Source organism: Lepidochelys olivacea (assembly GCF_965140295.1).
Source record: "Lepidochelys olivacea isolate rLepOli2 genome assembly, chromosome: 8".
Taxonomy (NCBI): Eukaryota; Metazoa; Chordata; order Testudines; family Cheloniidae; genus Lepidochelys; species Lepidochelys olivacea.
This window is the reverse complement of record NC_140418.1, coordinates 35,170,919-35,193,941: the sequence shown is the minus strand read 5'-3', so window position 1 is coordinate 35,193,941 and position 23,023 is coordinate 35,170,919. Positions and strand designations below refer to the sequence as shown.

Genomic DNA, 23,023 nt, shown 5'->3' with positions numbered 1-23,023 from the left:
CTCCAAATTTGAGATTTGGATTCCTAGGTATCAAAGGATTTATTAACCATTTTTATCCCATAGGTTTTATGGCAGGATTACTTCTCAAAATATGGCAATTTTATAGCTAAGATTTCAGTTTTAGTGTAATGTACTTTAAAGGCAGATACTTTCCTAAACAATGGATTTCTTTAGTTATTTTACGCAAATGGTTAGTTAGTTAAATAAATATTATTTGATCACCATGTAAAGCTATTTAATAATGAATTATTTCAAGTTTTCATTCTGCAATTTATTATTCCCTATTCTCTGCACAAACTCCCCTAGAGCAAACATGAAGGAGTGAAGGAAACAGACATCAAAGCAGATAAAAATCAGGATTATTTTTATAAATCAAATAAGTGTAAAAAAGTGATTTTTAAGTTATATGCTGCTAGTTGTTTACTTTCTTCCCCTTTTTAGTGTCTTAAGTTGCTAAAGTGGCCATTTATATCTAATTTTCTAATCATTAAAAAAATTACGTAAAATCTGAAATTCTACTAAAGTTTCAAACTTAAAAAGTTCCTATTTGCTGGAAAAGAAAAAAGTCTAGAGCCTCATTAACACCCTCACTGTAAACTTCACAAACTCAAAATTGATCAGCAAAAAGCCCATGCTCTATTTGGAATCAGCATCACCTTTCCATACACTGAACTTCCACAAGTCAATGACCTGATCCTGGTCCCACTGAAGTCAATGGCAAAACTCGCACCTATGACAGTGGTGCAGGATTTAGTCTTCAGTGCTCCTAAGTCATTTAGGCTCCCACAGGTGAGATTTAAAACAAACCCTAAAAGCAATCTTTAGATTCCCATAAAAGCAATTAAGACTATACTTAATTATAAGCAAGAGGAGTCTTGTTGAAGTTGGAATCACGGCTTTCATTTTCCAATATTTTTAGTAGTGGCATTTCGTTCTCTCCCGCTACCGCCAGGATTTATAATATAGTTCATTATAAATTTTTATCTAAAGTTGCAATAGCAAAAAAATTCAGATTTTACAAAGCCTCAATCTGATTTAAACAGCTACACTCCAGAAAATGTCTGTTTCCTAGATATAATTACACAAGGAAAGCCAACTCAGCTGAATCAGTGCTGCTTTTCAGCTGGTATAAAGAGCAGTCCACCCGTAAGGAAATTTGGACAAGTATCCAGATAGGATAAAACTTTAAAAAACCAAAACCCTGCACTCTATCCTACACTGCGAGATAGGAAACCGAGCCCCTTTGTTCTGACACACTGAATGATTTTAGTATTTCCAATATTTGACAAAGTTGAAAAAAAATGCCAAGTTTTAATTACAATCATTTCATTGCATTATGTACTTCCAATATAAAAGTAACTTATATTTTGCATTGTTCATGTTTTACTTACATTCCATGTCCAGAATCACTATCAGGATTCCACTCTGGATATCTTTAAATAAAAAAAGGTCATTTATAAGAAAGATATAAAATTGGGATTGCAAAGGACAGTATCTACACAAAACTACTGCAAATTCACATTTTTCACAGGAAGCAAGAAAACATGAACACATTGTACAGGAATAATTTGGATAGCATGATTGGCAGCCATAAAACAAATGCAATTTGTAACAGCCATAAGCACTTTAATGCTAATTAGGAGATTAGGTGTGGGGGGGGGGGGGGGTTTCCAGACTAGAAAGTGTATTGTACTTAAATATCAAATATCTAGCAATAATCTGTAGTATTACAAACAGGAGAGGTTTGAGTCTTCACTATGTAGAACAGACTGAAAGGAGAACCTCTTGGAAGTTTGCACTACAAGCACAACTAGGGAATATTGCAAGAAGTTACAAACATTGAATACCTGCAGCTGGCACTGTCTAACATATGTAAATTGTAAGGACTTAGTAGTCTAAATTGCCTTTCTCCAGCAAATTTGATTACTTTTTGGCCTGTAGATGCTTAAGGGGAATGGCTAAAACAAGTTTAACGTATGGTCTTCTCAGTGCACACCAGGCAAATTATTTAAACCTGCTCTGTAAAATATAGTTAACAGCTGTTGAAGTCTACATGCCCTCATGCCACAAGAATGCTTAAGGTATTTCAAACTCATACATTTCAAGAAGAAGCTGACAACGTCGACTGTGGGTTGCTCCATTGATATGGTGGTTCCACTCCTGCAGTAAAGTAAACAGTTACAATTAACATAGGATCAAATATTTTGTAACAAAACATTCCCTCTGCCCAGCTATGTACCTACTCTTCTATGCAGAGGTATTTAACAAATATTTGTGCATAGATGCCGAAGTCTGTTTGTAGTGCTTTAAAGATACAATGAATTTTGACCTACCTTAAAACTGTTATAACCTGACAAAGTGTCCGATGGAAAATGTCCTCTGGAATCTAAGGGCTTGATTCTGGCTTCAGATATCCAAAGCTCATCATGAGAAAATTTGCTAGAGTATGCCTGCAGGGAGCCCAAGGTTTTCCTTTCATAGCCTTGAGATTTTTTCCTAACCCCTCTGCTTTACACCTCAGACCTTCAAAGACTAACATACTTACAAATACTGCATTCAGTAGCACAAAACCCAGAAGACGAAAAATTGTAAGGAACTCAGAAAACAACAACAAAAATCATTAAGGGGTTAGAGGGACTGACATATAAGGAAAGATTAAAAGAACTGAAAGTGCATAGCTCGGCCAGACGACGTTAGGGAAAAATAGAAATGTACAAGTATTTGAATGATACAGACACCAAAGAGAGGAGGGACTTGTTTAGGATGATAATTAGGACTAATGGAATTAAATTAGGCAAAATAATATTTAGGTTAAACATCAGAAAAAGTTTAATGAAAAGAACCCCTAGAATGTGGGAAAGACTCCAAAAGCCAAGTGGTAGAATCTCCATTTGCTTAGGTCATTAAAACAGGACTTAGTTTATCAAGTAAAAAACCATATTTTCCAAAGCTTTAACAGATCTACCAGACAACTACTAGCCAGAGTCAGATACAAAAGACAAGTACTGGGGAAGGGCAGAAGGGTCTCACATCTATCAGGTGCAGAGGCAACAACCTGATGATAAACCCAGTACTTCAGTTTGTGGGAAGAGGGAGGTTGCTGGGATTTCTATAAGGAGGCTATTCCTAGATCCTATCTAGGGGTTCAATTTTCCATATCAGCCTCTGAGAAATATCTGATAAATCTGAACTATGACTACAACTACTGAAAGAACTGAGTCTCCCCTCCCCCCCACACTGTTCTCCAGTCTTCCAACCATCAAAGGGAGCTCTCTGCTACTCTATTCTTTCCCCAATGGCCAGTTTTGGTTCTCTTCCCTCATGAAGATGTCCAGTGCCTGCTCTTGCTGTTTCTCGCAGCTTTCATAAGCAACTGCAAAATGAAACGGACATGATTTTGAGTTCCACTCTTGATCAGGGGTTCCAAACAAGTAGCAATGAAACTGACCAGAACCTTATTAATTCCACTCTGCTGCAGTCAAAGAAACCCATGATCATCAGCAGAAGTACTGGAGCAATTAGTTATAGTGCAACTATATTTTCAAGCTTAAATTCTGCACACATTGATGGCCTCTCTCTGTTCTCCAGAAAAATCTTACTCCGTATGGGCAACGTTTCCATTTTTAAGATGTTATAACCATCCTCCTGGGTAAAGCAATGAAGTATCTGAGGCTAATTGTACTGCCTTGCCTCCAAGAACTGAGTTTTAATGGCCTTGCAGCAAAAAAAAATGAATGATCATTCAAGTCTCCCATGCAGCATTGTCACTAAGTTATAATTAGGGCCCTGCCAAATTCAAAACCATTAAAAATGCGTCACAGACCATGAAATCTGGTCTTGTGTGCTCTTTTACCCTATGCTATATAGGTTTTACGGGCGAGACCAGCGTTTCTCAAACTGGGAGTCCTGACCCAAAAGGGAGTTGCAGGAGGTCACAAGGTTATTTTAGGGGGGTTGCAGTATTGTCACCCTTACTTCTGAGTTGCCTTCAGACGTGGGGGGCTAGAGAGTGGCGACTGTTGGCTGGGTGCCCAGCTCTGAAGGCAGCGCCCCGCCAGCAGCAGTGCAGAAGAGTGGCAATACCATACCATGCCACCCTTACTTCTGTGCTGCTGCTGGCAGCGGCTCTGCCTTCAGATCTGGGCCTCAAACCAGCAGCTGCCATTCTCCAGCTGCCCTGCTCTCAAGGCAGCACCGCCACCAGCAGCAGCACAGAAGTAAGAAGGGTAGCAGTACCATGACACCCCCTACAATAACACTGTGACCCCCCCCCCCAAATCCTTTGTGTGTCAGGACACCTATGATTACAACACCATGAAATTTCAGATTTAAGTAGCTGAAATCATGAAATTTATGATTTTTTAAATCCTGTGACCGTGAAACTGACCAAAATGGACAGTAAATTTGGTAGGGCTGATTTTTTTTTTTTTTTTTTTAAGATATACAAAACACATCAGAGAGCAGGATGAAACCCTGATCACTCACTCTGTCAGAGGTTGGTTGTTTGTTTTTAAAAAGGAGGACACCACTTGGTGCAGGATTCACAAGATCTGAGCTCCCACTGTTGGCTCTGCAATTGTGAACTTGTAGATCAATGATTCTAACGCACAAACATGTGAACAAGCGTCAGTTTATTCCACTATATACCAAACATTCATTACTTAAAAATAAAAGGAGGCCAAATTTGGAAAAGGAAGATCATTTAAAGCTTTTAAAAGGTGGTGCAAACAGATTTAAGTCATTTAATACAAACAGGCATCCCCTAAACAATAGGAAAATGTAAACTTTGGAGTTTACAATGCACTTTTAATTTGAAAAGTTTCCAAGGCTGGCTCGGCTAGAAGTAAATGTGTATATGAAGTTGGCTTACAAGTTTTTCTTTAAAAGTGACAAACTAAATTAAATATCCTCTCTATAACCTGGCTGGGATTTTAACATATAAAGAAGTTGGGCACCCAATTCCACACTGAATTTCAAATTCCCTCAGGTTCTTTTGAAAACCCATCCTATACATACATTTACAAATTAATTTTTACAAGTGAAGTTTTTTTTTTAAAACTAAGGTGAAGTTAGCTTGCCTAGTTAGTTTTTTTCTTTAATAGTTTTACCACATTCTATTAAAAGGGTTCTAGACTCCTTAAAATATTACTCAGGTTGCTTCAGGATCCAAGTTTTCCAATTCTGAATTTTCAGGGCATATTTACATACAGACATTGGTCTAGGTGCATGTCTGAAATTAAACTCTTAAGTACCCTCAGCTCCCACTGAAGTCAATGGCATTGCTCATGACTTTAGAAAAAAAAAAAATCAGGCCAAGCTTATTTAGGAGCCTAACTTTAGACATATATTTATTAGAGAGTCTTAGCTATTACTTTTAGAAACCCATGTCTCTTGAATGTTTTACTTTCAAGTTAACCCACTCATGCTCTTCCGTCTACCACAATGGGTCTGTTTTATTTTACGGGGAGAGTTAACATTTTCCTAAATCCTGTTCTGTGATGTAAGGGGTCAAAACTGATAAAGTTCGTAATCAGACAATTTGGGCAGTGTTTCTTTTCACAAGTAGATGTTAGAACAAGCTATCAATCATCAATGAATATTTATACACAAAGTTAAAGGAACAACTAGTAATATATACAGAAAAGGAGCGCAACTTTTTATATTTGTGAAGTCAAGTTAAGTTTTTCCCTTTGGCAGACTTTGATAAACCACATAGTCCCTTCTCTGTCCTCCTGATATTATTTCATTTTAGAGGAAAGAGAAGATATTGTAGTAATAAGCTAGAGTTGTCCCAGCTCAGAGAAGCATATTTCAATCTGCTTCCCCTAGAATCTGTTTCAGATCTTAGTGTTTTATTTGTGACTCAAAATCAGAAATACTATAACGTAAGGAATATCTAACAAAACTGGAGAAAATATGGTACCTATATCATTGCAGGAAAATATTTTCTTCTTGCAGTGGTGTTATTTCTGGATAAGAAAGCAGACCCCAGGATTTGGATCCTGGCAAAATAGAGGAACTGGTTTCCAAAATATTTTATATGATGTATTGGAAGTTTAAGTCTGCACATGTATTATGTTACTAACTTGATCTTAAACAGTTTAAAGTGAGCTAAAGAATGTTTATAAATTTAAAGTGTTTTCAATACACTGTCAAAATGGGGGAAATATTTTTTCATATTCTAAAAAAAGCTTCCTTTCACAATTGGCTTCTTTTATGCCAAGTTCCTGTACAAAACAAAGCAAGCAGAATAGAGTAAGTGAAAGTGCTAAAAAAACCCTTTATAACAGAAGAATTAGTTGATACCATTATAAAGTATCTCAAGATGTTAACATTTAACTTCTGTAACCAAATAAGATGTTTTCATAGAACTACTGGTTTGTTGTTTATTTTGTTTGTATCAGTTACAAAAATAAACTTCAAATAAAGGAGAAAAAAAATTATTATTGGAGTTACCGGAAGTAATAATTCATATACCTGTATTTGCGTTGTCAGGTTAGTAAATACAATATAACAGCTAAATTCTCAAGTTATATGGACACTTGAGGTTTCTTAAATTTTAGTTGTTTTACACAAAATATTGCTTTAAAATGTTTTCAAGTGTAGGTAATACTTCCAGATGTTACTGTAAAGAAAAAGTTAGTAACAATACCACCACATTAAATCAATTTTAAGGCAAACGTATGTATTCTTAACTTGAATAATTTTCCCCAAAGCCTTCAAATGAAAAATATAATGTAATTGATTTGAACCAGAGGGGCATTAAAAGCCAATTTCAAAATTCAGCTGCCTAGTATATTGAAAATCAGCAAGAATGAATAAAACCAAAAAGCTGAAAGTAAGAGGGCTCTGAAATAATATCTGAGCAAATAAGCCAGTTTGAGTGAATTGTCACCTTATCAGAGACCTGAACTATAATTATGAATAATTTAAGAGGGAAGTCTGATAAAAAATAAATATACCAGAAGATCCACTCTATTTGCAAGTCAAGTAAAAGAACACTACCAGGAACACAGAGCAGGATACTGCAGCAGCAGACTGATTTTTTCTGAGCTTCTAAAGGGACAGATGCAACATGTGACAATAAAAAGGGAGTCTGAAGTGTGCTTAAGAAAGTTGTGAAAAAAGGAGAAAAAATGACAAATTTCAGCCATAGTATGAGATAGAGTGTTAAAGTGAAATTAAAAAGGCAAGAATGACCTAATCTAAAATGTGAATTATACTCCTGCAAATAAGTTCCAGGGCTCTACATTAACTCTTTCCCTTTGGCCATGGACAAGGAAAAAAGCAGTATTGTGCAAGAATGCATCTTAACTACATATAAATCAGCAATCAAGACAGATGTGGAGGAGAGCTGAATCTAGCTTCCTGAATAGCACAATAGATACACTGCGAAAAAAAACACAACCAAAAACAAAAATACCAAAAAAACTGCTTAAATGCCAGATGTTTGTGGTTAAGAGAACATGTAGGATGTAAAATATAAATAAGATATCCCAGCAGATGATAGCTGTTTGGTCTGAAGTTAAGCAATCTGGGCAAATAGAATATTAATGTAAAGCCCTGGTTTAAAGTGTTCATAACAATTACTTTGTAAATAAACAAAGTGCCTTTTTCACTCTCAAATTTTCAGATTTTAAAAGTAATTAGGCTATAGAAATAGTCAAAGAAATAGGTAAAAACAGAATAGATACTACAATGTAAAGGAAAATAGAAGCATCTGATGCATAACTCACCTTATTAGAATGAACTGGCATATCACATATAGAGCACAGATGGGGATAACCCTTCGGTAAGAATCCATGGAAGTCTTCAATATTGCTATTTGGAGGAGCACCTCTCTTTTTCTCAAAGAGAGATCTCTCAGGACCAGGACCACGACCCATTCTGTCATACTCACTTTCATATTTATGATAGTTATGCGAAGTCTCACCATAAAAAGAGTCATCCCTACACCTTTCTCCATCTCTTAATCTGTCATCTTCATAATCCATTCTGTCATAATAACCAGATTCTTGAGAACGACTTCCATGGTCATAGTCAACCACTGGGTTGAGACTAGGACCACGATCATCAAAACTATCTCTTCTAAAGTGCCTTTTTTCTTCCCAATCATCCCTAGGTACTCTGTATGGTGGCTCCCGTGTAGATGATCTGCCATCTCTACCATAACTCAATGAAGGACCTTCTTCAGCTCTCCTCCTTTTAAGTTGTAGAAGGATTTGAGGCAAGTTTTCAGGAGTAATCTTGTCCTCGGGATAGCGACTCAGTTCATCTAAGTCTCTAGCAGACAGACCAAAGCTGGCCAAAATATTAGTGGCCTGGTCTGCATCTCCACGGTGCTGAGAAGACAAAGGGAGTGGACCTCTACTTCCAATGTTAAAAATAGATTGTAAATTATGGGAAGAGGTACTAGCAGAAGACAGTGCACTATGAGATCCTTGTTGGTTCAATGAAGAACTCATTCCAAGATTCATTAAGCTAGCAAGCCGTGCAGTACCCTGGTTCATCCTTCCAAGAGATGCTGGCATACTTAAAGACTGGGTAGCAGCAGTAAGAAGGCCTATTCCTGCAGATAGGTCACGCCCATGACCTTGTGAATCCCTACTTAGAGATGACTGCTGGAATGACTTGGACATTGTAGAACTATAGCTTGTCTACTTTATGGATCAAAATTTTAAAGATGGCTGAAAAGAAAGCTCACACTAGAAAGGTAAACTTCACTTCAAAATGGTAACGCCAAGAAAAAAGGATCAGTAATGACTGTAGATCTTCTTCAAGCTGAGAAACACCAGACAATTCTGTAGAAAAACAAGCAGTTTTAGTCATAAATCCCTTTAAACAGATGCAGTTTTAAACTTATGCATCATGTTGATCTAAAAAACATTTAAGATCTCAATCTTACAAGGCTTTTATTACATAGCTTAAACAGATTTGAGATGTACTCAGAACCTACATATATTACTTCAGATAAAAATACAATAGTTTTTCCTCCTATACAAACTAGTCTTCTCCGACAAAAAATGAGTCATACTGAAGATAAGTGAATTTCAGAAGCTTTAGATGTTAGAAAGCATCTCAAGTTTACTAGCACACAAGCCTTGATCTTTAATGGTTTTGTATACACCCTACATTACTATGCTAAATTCCAGAAGACCACAAAAAAAAACAAAGCCATGGAAACCAAGATGAATTTGCCATATACACATTTGGAAATGAAAACTATACCACTATAGAAAAGGACGAAAGGGAAGTTATAAGTAACTGAAGTTTGGGCAACAAGCGTCTATTATAAGATCTAGTAAATAAGACCAAACATAATATTCAACCTTTATGCAGTCAAATCAAATTACTGAAGTGAAGACAGATGTGAACAAGAAAAATAAGGTTGAAATTTTAATTTTGGTAGAAAGTTTTAATTTGGTAGAAAGTAAATAAGACCTCTTGCTCAAATTGCAATTATATGGTTAATACCACATATGAAATGAATCTATTCACTATACCACAGCCATAACACATCAGCCTGTGCTATCAGATCTCAAGCTAAATAAGGCCAGGTTTCGTCAGTACTTGGATGGGAGACGTCCAAGGAAAACCCTATTGCTGCAGGATGAGGCACTGGTAAATCACAAGATGGTGCTATTCTCCCCGCCCTCAATCCCCATCAGTTCTGAACCAACACACTGTTAGGAAACACTGATGATACTGCTGTCTTTTGGATGTGACTTAAAATTGAGATAATGACCATGATGGTTGTTAAAGGTCCCTGAGCATTTTTCACAAGAGATGAATATTATCTGGAATTTACCTATGATACTAGAGCAGAGTAATATATTCTGCCTAATTACATTTCTTCTGCAGTTTCAACTGCATATGGTATTCTTCACTTCCTACACTGTTTTGTAGGGTTTCTGTGCACTTTTTGACAGCTGTTTTATTCCAATCCACAGACGCTGTATTTCAAAGGGATTTCATTTTTGTGGAGAGGTGTGGTAGTATATTTCCCCTCACATTTACACCTCTACAGACTTGTGGCATGCGCTGCCTAAGCAATCCAATTCCCCATATGAACGCCCTTCTCTAGTAGCAGAGGACAACTGCATTTGGGTCCTGAAAAGAATACACCCGTTGAATTCCTGCATGGCCACTCACCCATAAAAGCATAATGGCCTTGCAACAGAGAAAAGAAACATTTTGGGGGAGAGACAAGGGAATAAATGCAGGGGTCTTCCTCTGAAGAGATGAATAGCGGAGAAGCTCTATGGCACACACCAGGCACTTAGCCTTGCAGAGTTTCCCGTTCCCAATACTAGGAGAATTCAAAAGTACAAGCAGGGGTTTACAAGTGTGGGATCCTCATAACTGCATACTGAATTTAAATCCATTTTTCGGTGGTGACTAAAGTAAAATATTTTTTCAGCAATATTTTTAAGTGTAAAGCACTTTGGTATCCTCTGGGGTGCAAGATGCTATATATGTCATATGTATCAATGCTTTACCAAATATTTATGATTTATATCAGAGATGTAGGGAATCCTATAATAGATGTGAATAATACACAAAGCCAACACAAAGGACCACCACCAATGCATCCAACGTTATGACTACAATTTTGCTTTACCAATGGTTAAAAATATCTGAAGCCTTTTGCAGTCCATTGTATATATTTCAGATGGGATCTATAAGATTAAGCAGCATGGGAAAAACTTATTTGGAAAGAGCAAATGATGTGGCAAGGTAGGAGGATACTTCAGACATCAGTAGTTGCACAACAGATTACTCAGTGACAAGAATGTAGGGAGGGACAGAGAAGGCAGGTGGCTAGGTGAAATAGTGAGATCCAAGACTCAAGCTGAACAAGTTTCAGGAGGAAAAGGGACATTTTTGGACTGTATTGTAAAATTAAGAGCCAATTAAATGTTCAAGTATCAGAAATATGTTCAGACTTGCTCATATTCAAGATAAAGTTGGTAGCAGCATTCTGTAATAGTTCACACTACCTTCAAAATACTTCACAAACTACTCTACGAAATAAATTTTACTTTATTTTATATACATCTGCATTAACTTAAATCCTTAAAGTATAGTTCATGTACACATTTGTAGCATGGGACAGAATTTGGTTTTTAATAGTGCCTTTCTTAAGGTTGATCAAGGAACTTTGCAAAACGGTGAGTTAGAAACTGGTAACAAAGGTTGAGCATACAGCCATATGCCCAGCAATAGCTTGATGTACATAGCTTTGGACATCAGAACCTGTTTAAACTAGAAGTTGAACAGGACACCAATGTTATCTACAGTATTATTCAAAAAGTAATGTTTCCCTCAAAAGCAGATCCACCACTAATCCTCCTGCCACACTTATTGTGAGTTCACGATCCATAGCTTTGGTCAGAATACCACTGAACAAAACCAGGAGTATTTGAGTAGTAGCACCTCAGAGTTCTGCTGCAGAGAGAAACTGAGTTTCACTCTGTAGCCTGGCTCTACATATGAATTGCTTCTGCAGAGTGTAACTGCAAAGATGCTGCAGATCTGCAAAGAGGAAAAGAGAAAGCCAGAAAAACAGAAATGAAGACTACAAACACAGAAAAGACAGAGCAGGGAAAGAAACTCAGGAGAGGATGAAGACAGACAATTATGTGGAAAACCACTGCTGACAGAATTGTGGGTCTTTTAGTAGTTTGTGTACTATACCATAAATCTGTTTATCCTTGTTAACTTTCAAGAAGTAGAATATAGAGGGAAACTAAGCTTCTGGGTGGATGTCGCTAAACATTTCCTCATATCATTGGCATCTGATGATTGCCACCAGTCTTTTGTTTGTACATTAAGATCAAAAGTGGGAAGGGGACAAAAAAGAAAGAAATAAGAGCCACTAATTTCATAACCAAAGGATGTTTAATTTCTACATGGTCAAGTTTAACATCTCATTCAAAAGACAGCATTTCTATCACTGCATGCCCTTGAAGGATTGCAGTACAGTGTCTATACCAGGTATTGACAAGTCCTGATGAACCTATACCCCAAGATCTTCTGACTTCCAAGTGAGTGTGCCATCAACTGAGCCACACAAACAAGATGACCATGACTGATCAAAGCAGTGGAAGGAATTGAGGTTTGATTTAGCTCAGTTCAAAGTGTAGTGCTATGAAAGTGTTGTTCCCAGTACAGATAAAATTGTAACAGATGTGTTTTGGAATCTAAATTTTAATTAAAGATTTATAGTCAGAAAATGGATAATATCAAACTTTGAGAGTTTATAGTAAAAGCTATTTCAACATTAAATCATTTTTAAAGTCGAAATGCTACTAACTACAGATAAACATGAACAATGCCAAACAATCTTTAGAAACAAGTTGTGCAAGAAAGTTCTCCAAAATAAATCTAATGAAAGGTTGACAAAATGCAAAAAAGAAAAATTGGAACCATACTGAATGTGTAGCTGCCATATACAAAGGCAGATTAATGCTGATTTTCAAACAGTACTGGGATTTTGTTCTATTTTAATATAGAAACAGTATTCATACTCTGTTTCTAAACATTTAGAAGTCTGACAGCCATATTGTGCCATCCATTTTCAGTGGAAATTCCCCATGAAAATCAAGAAGCATTCTACTTTAGCAAATGGATAGCACTACATAAGTCTAAGTTCTAAGGATACATCAATCTTCGGCCATACAAACCTTAGCAGCAGCATCTTTTTAAAGGTACACTTAGGCTGAAAATACTTTTAAAAATTAATTTCCTTACCTGTGTAAATACCTTGGGCTATTAAAATAAAGTTTTAAAAATCTAAATGACATTTCATAGTTCGTGCTGTTTTACTCTTTGTATTTCTCAGTTTGGACAATGAAAATCAAACAATTTTCAAAAATCAAACTTGTGTTTCTAGTCAGTTTCACTTTCTGGTGTTCCTGCACCAATATAGTACTGCAAACACTTGGAGGGAAGGGGTTAAATAAAAATACTATTACTGAAATAAAAATCATGGTAAAACATAAAAACATTGTAGGGTTTTTTAAAACAATTTTTTCACCTAAATTATCTGACAAATGCTTCCTTTAAAAGGATACTAACAAGAGTTAAAGTCAAAAATGTAACCCAGCTTAATGTTTTCATGTTTGACATGCTAATTCGAAGTCTAATGTGTTAAACTATGTGTAAATTTTCTCCTTAAGAATTAGACCTACTAAACACACACCCCCACCCCTTCCATTAAGGAATATTTCAACCCTTAGTCTTTAAGGACTGATACACATGTTATGGCACAAATGTTTATATAATCTACATATGTCACCAAAAACCATTTAATAATGGGATGAATTTTCAAAAGTGTATAAAGCCTCTGAAGCTCATTTGCACACTCCCGAAAATAGTTTTTAAATAAGTTTAAATAAAAACCCTAGTCTCTAGTTGAGACTGTGTACCAAATTTCAGACAGCAAAACACAAACATGAGCACATAAAGACTTTAATTAAAAAGTGTTGACTAATTTGACTGTAATAGTATTAATATGCAATACCAAAATAAACTGACATTAAATACTGTACACATTTTGAAAATTAGACAAAAGCTTCAACGTCTGTCTTATGTTCCACATCCATGTTGCCTCACCTTGTGAAGTGAGTGGACAAGAGTAAATCTACTCAGGTTTATTGCAGCTGTTCCATTTCCAATATGAACAAAAATCATAACTGTCTACTGTCAACGCAATTTTTGTACTTACCCCTATGTTCTTTGTTCAAACTCTGTTTTACTAGTCACAGCAATAATCCATAACTACAGACATGCACAATCTTCTTCCTACATTTGTTTCCAGCAACAGAATACCACTGTTAAAAAGTTGTTCTGTGTAAGGAAACTGGCTATTCCTATGCTGAAATAGACTGAAAGAATAGGCTGTGGACTTAAAAGAACTCCTCCAACTTCAGGGTTTTGGTTTTTTTTTAAAAAACCTTTTAGTAACAGTTAACTCCTATAGTTTCTGTAACAAGGATTAAAGGAAACATAGGAAAATGCGATAAAGTCACAAAAACAGGCAGGAGAATCAGGAGCAGATGAAATACAAAAAATAACTGGTTTATATGTTAAAAAGCTTTGCAAGTCCTATTCTCAAATGCTAATTTTAGCATATAAACACACACACACCCCAAATATAATTAATAGAACTTATTCTAATATAAAGACAGATCCTACAGTCCTTAAATAAGTTATGTATCTATAATGGAGGTGTAATTTCTCTTAATAGGAAGCAGGTTTCACTTCTGCAGGGAGCCAAAAATCTGCCGTGTGTGTTTCGGATTGTAAACAGATGCAATAGACTGAAGTTTGTTCAGTTTGAAAGCTAACTGTTCTAACTTATGAATGATCAATACAGATCTTAATATGTTTGCAACAATCTCTATATTTTTTCTTTAGTTTAAGCAGAAGCCCATTATAATTAAATGACTTTTTGTAATTGTTGTCCAATCTTTAATTCTAAAGGGTATGGCTTGAAAAATAAACCCAGTACCTAGAAGCCTGAGGATTAAGTTTGCCATATTAAACTGCATTGGTTTAAATCAATCCAATCACTGATTTAAATCTTGTTTTGCATTTATAATTTTTAATTTTCTAAGGAAAGGTTGAGTTTCATTCATTGGTAACCATTAAAACATGTTGATTTACAAACTAAACAAGTGCAACCTTTACACTAAATTTGGTACGGATTGCTAACCAGGAGGAATACACTATATCAATATACATGTATGTAAGCTATATAATTGCTTAAATAAATTTGCTTGCACTCTTTATTTTTACATTTTTAATGTGTCACAAAATGATGAAAGATGCATTTCTTATTTATAGATTACTACTTTACTGGAGACTGCATTTGGATGAAAAGTAGAAATTAAAAGAGCACAAAACAGCATTTTAAAATTGTTTATTAGTTTAATAAATCTACTTCAATTGTGCTGGACACAAGAAAATTTATCGAAACATATTTTGCATTTAAAACTGATTAAAACAAAGGGAGAGTATTCTCTGTAGTTAGTGAATTGAACTGATTGTTTCTGGTCACCAGACCCTTCCATTGTAGAACTGGCAGAATTCAGCCTCTCTCACCTTGTTTTTACTGAGATTGGAAGAGGAAAATAAGCTTTCCTACTTTTTCAACTCACAACCAATTTCTCAACTCTGAATGAACTAATAATTGAACTGAACTACTTGAATAAATTAAAATGAAAAAAAAAAACAAAAACAAAAAACACACAACCCTGTATCTGCAGACATGGCTACTTCTGTCAAAACACAGTATAACACCAACAAATTCTGGTTCTACTTGCTTAGCCAGTGACTTCAACCAGTTCAGTTGTTTGACTTTCTCTAAAACTTCAGTGCCAGATATATCCTGCTTAATTTTATTTAATTTAAACTATTTTAACAGATCATAGTAAGTTTAGGCCTTAACATAGGTTGCCAACTTCAAAAGTTTTTTTTAATTTTAATAAAAATAGTTTCAATAGAAAATTGATTTTAATGTATTTATTTTTATCCATTGTGTGTCCACAGACACAAGAGGTTGCAGGATTAGGGCCTCAGTTTCAGACCTGGGAATGCTATGTAGCAGATAACTGCATCAGAAAGCAGTGTCTCCATTGTTGTAAAAGAAGTTCTATTGTTTATTTTATCACAAAAAAAAATAAGTTACGTCAAATCAATGTTAAAAAATAAACTTTAGCTTAAAGTTAAGAAAGTTTCAAGACAGCATGGACGTGGAGACAAAACAGCTCTGTCAAAAAATAAGATGCCTGCTTCCTATCTCAGTCATATGTAATTTTTTTTTAATTAGAGTCATACATTTTTGTTGTGCTCAAGTATGCAAACGAGGGGACAACCAGAAAATCATTATTTACCCCCCCCCTTTTTAAACAAAGGCTTTACTAAAAACAAAACAGCAATCCTAGAAAAAACAGATTTTAAAAAATGAAGAGGCTGAGCTAAAGAAAAATAAATGGGCACAAGAATTATTTTTAAAAGTTGAAAATAGGGAAATACAGAGTAGAGATTTTTTTTAAATGTAACTGAGTCAGATTCATCACATGAACAAGCTAGCCTATGCAACCACATTACCTTATCGGTGCTATCCTTGTGCCTCTCCCCTTTTTCAATCCTGTTTGTTAAACCCAGTCTATAGAGAATCATAGAAACACAGGACCATTCCAGCTCGAAAGAGGTCATCTAGCCCACCCCACTGAGGCAGGGCCCGAAAAGGTGTTTGTCCAAACTATTCTTAAAAGCCTGCCATGACAAGGATTCCACAAGCTCTGCTGGAAGCTTATTCCGCTACTTAACTTTCTAGTTAGAAAGTTTTTCCTAAAACACCTAACCTAAATCTCTCTCGCTGCAGATTAAGCCAATTACTACTACTCCTATCCTCAGTGGACATGGAGAACAATTGATCACCATTCTTTTTATACAGCCTTTCATATGTTTGAAGACTTATCAGGTTCCTTCCCTCTCCCCCCCATCTTTTCTCAAGACTAAACACAACAAGTTTTTTTTTAAATTTTCCTCATAACTGAGGTTTGCTGAAACTCATCATTTTTGTTGCTCTCCTCTGGCCTCTCTTCAATTTGTCCACATTGTTCCTGAAGCCTAGCACCCTGAACTAGAAACAATATTCCAGCTAATGCCTCACAAGTGCTGAGTAGAGCAGGACGTTATCTTCCACATGTCATGTATAACACTCCTGTTAATACACTCCAGAATTATATTAGCCACTCTCACAACTGTATCACTCTGTTGGGCGACATTCAATTTGTGATCTACTATAACCCCTAGATTCTTTTCTGTAATACTACTTCCTAGCCAGTTATTCCCCATTTTGGATCTAGGTGATTTTTCCTTCCTAAATGTAGTACTTTGCACTTGTCTTTATTGAATTTCATCTTGCGGATTTCAGAACAATTCTCCAATTTATCAAAGCCCTTTTGAATTATATATAAGCCTGTCCTTCAAAATGTTTGCCATCCCTCCCAGCTTGGTGTCATCAGCAAATTTTATAAGTACACTCTCCACTCCATTATCCAAGTCATTAATGAAAACATCGAATAGTACCTGACCCAGCATAGACCCTTGCGGGACCCCACTACAGTTTGACAGTAAACCATGTTAACTACTCTGTGTTTTCAGAGTTATAATAACTTATAGTAATTTCATCTAGGCCACAGTCTCATAAGCCAACTAAGGAGATATCATGTGGGACTGTGTCAAAAGCCATACTAAAAATGAAGACATATCATGTCTAGGTCAGTGATCCTGTCAAAAAAGGAAATTAGATTGGTTTAGCATGATTTGTTCTTGACAAATCCATGTTGGCTATTATCCTCTAGGTGCTTATAAATGTACCTTAGGATGAAATTCATCCGGTCCTGCCAACTTGAATACATCTAACATCTAAATATTCTTCAGCCTGTTCTTTCCCTTTTCTAAAATGCATTCCTTCCCCCTTGTTGTTAATATTAATTTACGGCTTGTCTTAAACAAAGGCCCTGACCCTACAGTGAGATACAGTCAAGCAAATTTCTGCACTCAAGGGGAGCCTGACTGAAGTCCATGAGGCTCCACTCAGGACCATGAGTCAACCTGTGCATGTGCCACTGAAGGATGGGGACCTTAGGTTTTAAGCTCACTGTAGCAGAGACCATTATTACTATGTGCTTATACAGCACTTTGCCACAATGAGGTCCTAATCTTGATTAGGGTCTCTATGCACTACAGTTACACAAAGAATTTATAACAAGAATTTTGAAAGTGAGATGGAAGATTTAAACAAGTAAATAAGACTTGCTGTTATGAACCCTCAGGGCATCGTGAGGCAATTACATGGAGGGTTGCGAGCTGTCAGCCTCCACCCCAAACTCCGCTTCGCCTCCAGCATTTATAATCGTGTTAAATGTAAAAAAAAAATTGGTTTTAATTTATAAGGGGGTCACACTCAGAGGCTTGCTGTGTGAAAGGGGTCACCAATACAAAAGCTTGAGAACCACTAAATCAGAAACAGTCACCCAAAGATGGAGCAAGTCACAAGTAGCAGAATACAGACATCCCAACCTTAGGTCTCTTGACACACCAAGATATAGAAGCTAAACAAAAACTGCATACCTACAGATAAAAAGAAAAGGAACACTAGTGGCACCTTAGAGACTAACCAATTTATTTGAGCATAAGCTTTCATGAGCTACAACCATCCGATAAAGTGAGCTGTAGCTCACGAAAGCTTATGCTCAAATAAATTGGTTAGTCTCTAAGGTGCCACTAGTACTCCTTTTCTTTTTGCGAATACAGACTAACACGGCTGCTACTCTGATACCTACAGATATTTCTGTAATTGGACCAAGTTATTTTCTTTCCTGATGAGATCAAAAATGCTGTTTGTGAACTTGCTGGCACATATTTTACTTGCAGAGAAGACAACGTGATGGTTCATTCAACAGTTTTACTGCCGAAACCAAAAACCCCTTTGTTTAAGTTAAGATGACATCATAATACATGTGTGAAAACTGAGAAAGCACAGAAATACTAGGAGGCATTTATACTTATTTCTAAGAATTTTTGATTAGTTCTCTGATCAGCAAATGGCAACCAATCAAGAAGTCAACTGGCACAGAGGCAAGCAGCACAGGAATAGATACATGGAGATCAATTCCTTTTGTGTTTGGCTGCAGCAATCTCTCTTCCCATTGTCTGTGGCAGATCTAACCAAAGCTCTATTAGATGGGAACTTACCTAGTCCCCATCTTTCTCCTTTACAACATCTCACTAGCACTTTTTATTTGTATGGAAATGGCAAGGGAGGAAATCTATCAGTTCCTGATTTTCTCCTGTTAATGAATATTTGAATTTTTAGAAGTGAATTCAGCATGGTTCCCTAATTCATTCTGGGGTATTTGAAAGTTCTTCCTGTTTTTTATGATGCAGATATTCCTGATAAAACTAGGGGATAGAAAAAGTTGTAGGCAGGATCAGTTTATAAGTACTTACTCTATTAGTTACTCTTGAATCATTTAGTCTTGGAATGCCTGTAGCATCCCAGTTATTTCCAAATCACAACTAACTGTAAAGTCTTCAAGTATGGAATACTCTGCAGATGAACTCTTCAAAAAATAAAGACCCTGTTATAAACAGAGTCCCTATTTAGAAGATAATTTGTTGTTCATTCCTTCCCTTCTGAAATATCCTATTATCACTTTATATAAAAAGTGTGGATATGTCGTTGTGACTGAACAGATGAGCTCAAAAGGTTCCCATTAACCTAGGTTGCAATTATTGAGTCAACATTTAGATACATGGCATCAGAGAGGTAGCCCTGTCAGTTTGTATCCACAAAAACAACGAGGAGTCCGGTGCAGACTCCTCATTATTTAGATACATGGAGTATTATTCTAAAACTAGAGCAGACTTTACTTTTTTTTTTTTTAATAATTCATTAAACAGAAAATGATTAAGACAAATATGTGTATTGCATTTGCACGTAGTACAATGTTTCAACATTTGGGAGACAGAATAATATTTTTCTTCTGATGCTTTTATAAATAAAGGTAAGGTACTCACACACCAATGATGGGTAACCCTATTAAAAAAAAACCCTTAATAATCAAGGTTTTTTTTAATTAAACAAAGAATATTAAGTCTACTAGATGTGAGCTGCTTATCTCATTCTGGATGGAAAAACAAGACCCCTTATGTTCTTTGAGCTTCATGAAACTCGAGAATTCTTTAAGCTAAAGTTCTTTGGTTTTTTTAATTTAAAATATAGCCAAAGACCATTAAACAATAAGCTTTTACTACTTTCTATATTTAGGGCACTATCAGGTAGTTCTAGCCCAAACTGTATGCTTTGTAAAGCAAACAAACATTTAAATAGGACATTTGACCTTTTTAAAGTCGTATTTCTGTCCGAGGATTTTTAACCTAAAGTTGAAAGTAATGCTAATGTAGCTATAACTCAAAGCTTTTTAATATCTCTCTTTCCCCCCCTATTTTATGCATTTAACAGCGTTTTGTATGTGGTCACTTAGGCCCTGTGCATGAAGTTAAAACATGTGCATGTCTGCTAAATCAGGGCCCTAGTTGCCTATTTGTCTGGCTCTCTCTAGTGGCAACAGAATAATTTTCTGTTCTAAAAAAGAAAATGCAACTATAGAACCACAAAAAGTGGAGTGGGGCACACTGAGGGATGTGTGTAACACTTAAGGTAATTTCAGTTCACTTTTTTAAGTTCACTAGATTTCAAGTTAATGGTATTCTATTAAAAGGGACGTTATATATCATTTTAAAGGTGTAAATGACAAGTTTTCTTTTTCTGAGCCCAGGAGGCAAAGATTTAAACATGCCTGTGCAGTACTTGCAGCACACATATGGTTCAAGTTCCATGAAAGTGAAACAGAGTAGAAACATATGTTTTTAAAGTTGATATTTTCCTCTCTGCCTTTGGCCAGGATAGACATCTCTGGAACTCCTCAGGAGCAACAGCCTTCAGAAATGCTATTAACAGAAGGCACATGTATTAATGTGCTCTTTAGCCTCAGAATGTGTGTTTATGAAGCAGGCTGCTCACCCCACACAGTCTATATGGGAAGAACAAAAACTTCACCTGGGGCACATCCACCTGAGGACACGGTTTATATGCTTAAACACCAGCGTTCCTGAGTCACCGACCAGTCCCCTGCATCTGAACACAGGCCAGGAACCTACAGCAACTAGAGGCAAGTTCACCACGTGGTATGGGGCTGGGTTATCCAACGTGGTGAAACAGGCTAGAGAAGAGTGAGTATACTGAACTGCAGCTGAAGGGGCCCAGCAGGACGCTGCGTGTCTCAGAACCACAATGAAGAGCAATGTGGGGGAAAGCAGGCAACCCCTATAAGGGACAGAAACCAGGAGCGAGGCACGCACTCACTCATATGGGGTCATCAGAATCAGGGAGTTCTCACAGCACAGCACGATCTGTGCCTGGAGACAGGCGAAGTTCACGTTGCAATACGATCGGGGCCAGGCAGGGTGCGCGGAGTACGGTATGTGGTAGGGAGGCCCCACGAGACGATCCATGCTCAGGAACGCGCAGCGCTGTACAGCGGAGGAGGCACTGTGACCGGCCCAGGGAAGCACCAATAGCAAGGCATGGGTCCACACGGCTCGCTAAGGGGGAAGGGCAGAGCGTAATACTGCGAGCCGGGGAGAGGGGGCGCGCGCCGCGAGGCACGACAATGGAGGAAACCAGGCCCGCACGAGCCAGGGCTGCAGCGCGGCGAAGGGGAGGCCTGCTGAGCGGCCTGGACCGGGGGCGCTGTACTGTTCTCCCCCCCCGCCGAAGTCTCCGCTTAGCTTTCGCACGTGCGCTGCTGTCCCCAGGGGCCGACTGAAGCCCCGCTTGTGTCGCCATCAGGCCCGACACCACCAGGGACACACACCCGCCATAAGCTTCGGCCACTGAGCAGAGACTTGTCACCACCTCCCGTAGAGCCCGGCCTACCCGTTCCGGTCACCAGCGGCCCAGGCCCCCGTCGCTGCCCTCACGGTGAGAGAGAGGAGGAACAGCCAACACCAGCTCCTAACATGGCGGGGACAGCGAATCCCAGCCCCTCGCCTACCTCAGGCCCGCGATAGCGTCTCCATCCGCTGTCGCACCACCACCAACGGCTCCAGCGGGGGGGAGGTGGCTGCCGCCCGTGCGCGAGCCTCACACCTCTCGCGATACCCCCACAAACAAACACTTCTCACTGTGCTCTCGCGAGATAACGACTACCCCTCCGCGCGCGCACACACACTCAGTTGCTTCTCCGAGATTTGGCGAATTCCCACCGTGTTGCTACCTCTGAGATGTCGCGAGGCTACCTGCCTGCGCCCGCAACTTGTTGCCGTCTCACCGAGATCTCGTAGAAGCCCTTATTCTCCCGCGCATACTGCCGCCACGCCACATCTCTTGTTCTCTTGGAGAACTCTCGCGATAGTTAGTCCAGTTATCTCTCCCCGCTCTCTCTCTCTCTCTCTCTCTCTCTCTCCAGATCCGCGCGGGGGATGAATTGAACTAGGCGGGGGCGAGCTATGGCTCTGTGCCCGGGCCCTCCGCCCCTACCTCGGCGTGATCCCTCACGTGTCCCCGACTGTCATCAGCATGGGCCTGTGCCCAGCCTTCCCCCGCACCTACTCTCCTCACAGGACCCAGTCACCAGCAAAGGCCTGTGCCAAGGCCCTGCCCCTCACCTCGGCCTGCTCACCTCATGGGCCTGTCACCAGGCCAGGCCTGCGCCCAACCTTTCCCCCTCCCCACCTTCCCTCATGGGCCCCTGACTGTCACCAACGTGGGCCTGCGCCCAGGTCCCCACCCCTTGGTCTGCTCTCCTCACAAGCCACTGACTATCACCAGCACAGGCCTGCCCCAAGCCCACCCCCCTCAGGCCCCTGACTTTCACCAGCAGTAGGCCTATGCCCAGCCAGCCCTCCACATGTCAGCCTACTCCTCTCACGGGCCCCTACCCCACTAGACAGGAACAAGGCCTTTGTCCGGAAGTTAGCGGCAGTGATCGATCATACCAGGTGGTTTAGTGACAAACCGTAGATAAGGGGGCAGTGGGGAGTTCAGTAACATCCTGACCTGCCTAGATTCGCACTGCCCCAGCATATCACAGCATCCCCCATAGCACCCAGTGACAGCCCTAGGATTTTGAAAACTGAGGGTGTGTGAAGTTGCACAGAAGTCTGAGATGACAGAGGTCCGCTCACTCCCTTGCCAGATGCTTAATTCCTGACCTAAGGTTAGATTATATGCAGACCACAAGGTGAGATGCCCATCAAGCTCTTGTAAGGCCATAATTAGTGGCACAGGAACATGTCCGCTCCTGCTGAGCTCCACTACTGTATGACTACCTCAGATAGGTTTTCTAAGCCATGAATCAAGCGTTCAGAACTGACACTGGACTAGAAAGTGGAAACCATTCAGCACTCAGCAATGCTAGGCAACAGCACAGGACAGGAA

General features: G+C 38.5%; 1 protein-coding gene across 3 annotated transcripts in view; it reads right to left on the bottom strand.

Moving 5' to 3' along the window:
• MATR3 (matrin 3) overlaps positions 1-21,783 on the bottom strand; it is a 44,474-nt gene extending 22,691 nt beyond the window's left edge. The window contains exons 1-4 of one of the 3 annotated variants that reach the window (XM_084636237.1): positions 21,639-21,783; positions 7,737-8,801; positions 2,099-2,160; positions 1,392-1,433 (exon numbers count right to left, since the gene is read on the bottom strand). In XM_084636237.1, coding sequence (XP_084492363.1) covers positions 1,392-1,433; positions 2,099-2,160; positions 7,737-8,639 — 1,007 coding nt within the window. In that variant the 5' untranslated portion in view covers positions 8,640-8,801; positions 21,639-21,783. Of the gene's footprint in view, positions 1-1,391; positions 1,434-2,098; positions 2,161-7,736; positions 8,802-21,520; positions 21,588-21,638 lie in introns of those variants that run through there. The other 2 variants (XM_084636238.1, XM_084636239.1) reach the window with 2 other exon arrangements.
• Between the last annotated feature and the right edge of the window lie 1,240 nt (positions 21,784-23,023).